Raw genomic sequence first — 1,043 nt, forward strand, 5'->3', positions numbered from 1 at the left:
AGTCCTCCAGAGTACCCCTAGGGGGACACGGAACCACTGCAGTCCTCCAGAGTACCCCTAGGTGGACACGGACCCACTGCAGTCCTCCAGAGTACCCCTAGGTGGACACGGACCCACTGCAGTCCTCCAGAGTACCCCTAGGTGGACACAGACCCACTGCAGTCCTCCAGAGTACCCCTAGGGGGACACAGACCCACTGCAGTCCTCCAGAGTACCCCTAGGGGGACACGTACCACCTGCAGTCCTCCAGAGTACCCCTAGGGGGACACAGACCCACTGCAGTCCTCCAGAGTACCCCTAGGGGGACACAGACCCCCTCACAAGTAGTTTTCGTCGTCGTCGAAGTCTTTGAAAGCAGGGTACCAGTAGCTGTCCTTTCTCTGCGACTTTCGGCTCTTGGGGGCGTTTTCGTTCTTCAGTCGCTGGACTTTGTTGATCCAGGAGATCTGGGCGGCGGCCAGGCCGATCATCAGGACCTGCCGGGGGGGACCAAGATTACTAATGGTTTTATTTCTGGGCGCCCGGGTAGCTCAGCTGGTAGAGCGCGCGCCCACATATATATATAGAGGTTGACTCCTCGACGCAGTGGCTGCAGGTTCGGCTCCGACCTGCAGCCCTTTGCTGCATATCTTCAGCTGTCCAATAAATACAGGTCTCTGTTTGTGTGTGTGTATATATATGCCTGTGTGGCTGTGTGTGTGTGTGTGTCTGTGTGTCTGTGTCTGTCTGTCTGTGTCTATGTCTGTGTGTGTGTGTGTGTGTGTGTGTGTGTATATGTCTGTGTGTGTCTGTCTGTCTGTCTGTCTGTCTGTCTGTCTGTGTCTATGTCTGTGTGTGTTTATGTCTGTGTGTGTGTCTCTGTGTGGTTGTCTGTCTGTGTGTGTGTGTGTGTGTGTCTGTGTGTGTGTGTGTGTGTGTGTGTGTCTGTGTGTGTGTGTGTGTGTGTCTCTGTGTGTGTGTATGTGTATGTGTTAATGTATATGTGTAATGTAATGTGTGTGTGTGTATGTGTGTGTGTGTGTAATATATATGTATGTGTGTGT

At 52.8% G+C, this 1,043-nt stretch overlaps 1 protein-coding gene across 1 annotated transcript; it reads right to left on the reverse strand.

Annotated features, from left to right (window-relative positions):
* Nucleotides 1-213: 213 nt before the first annotated feature.
* Nucleotides 214-476, reverse strand: LOC120565752 (tetraspanin-33-like; the record flags this gene model as incomplete). The annotated part of the gene is given in 1 exon segment (XM_039811758.1): nucleotides 214-476. A coding segment is annotated over 1 exon segment (159 nt), but the record flags the coding sequence as incomplete, so codon positions are not given.
* Nucleotides 477-1,043: the final 567 nt, after the last annotated feature.

This window comes from Perca fluviatilis, chromosome 9, assembly GCF_010015445.1.
Source record: "Perca fluviatilis chromosome 9, GENO_Pfluv_1.0, whole genome shotgun sequence".
NCBI classification, from domain to species: Eukaryota; Metazoa; Chordata; class Actinopteri; order Perciformes; family Percidae; genus Perca; species Perca fluviatilis.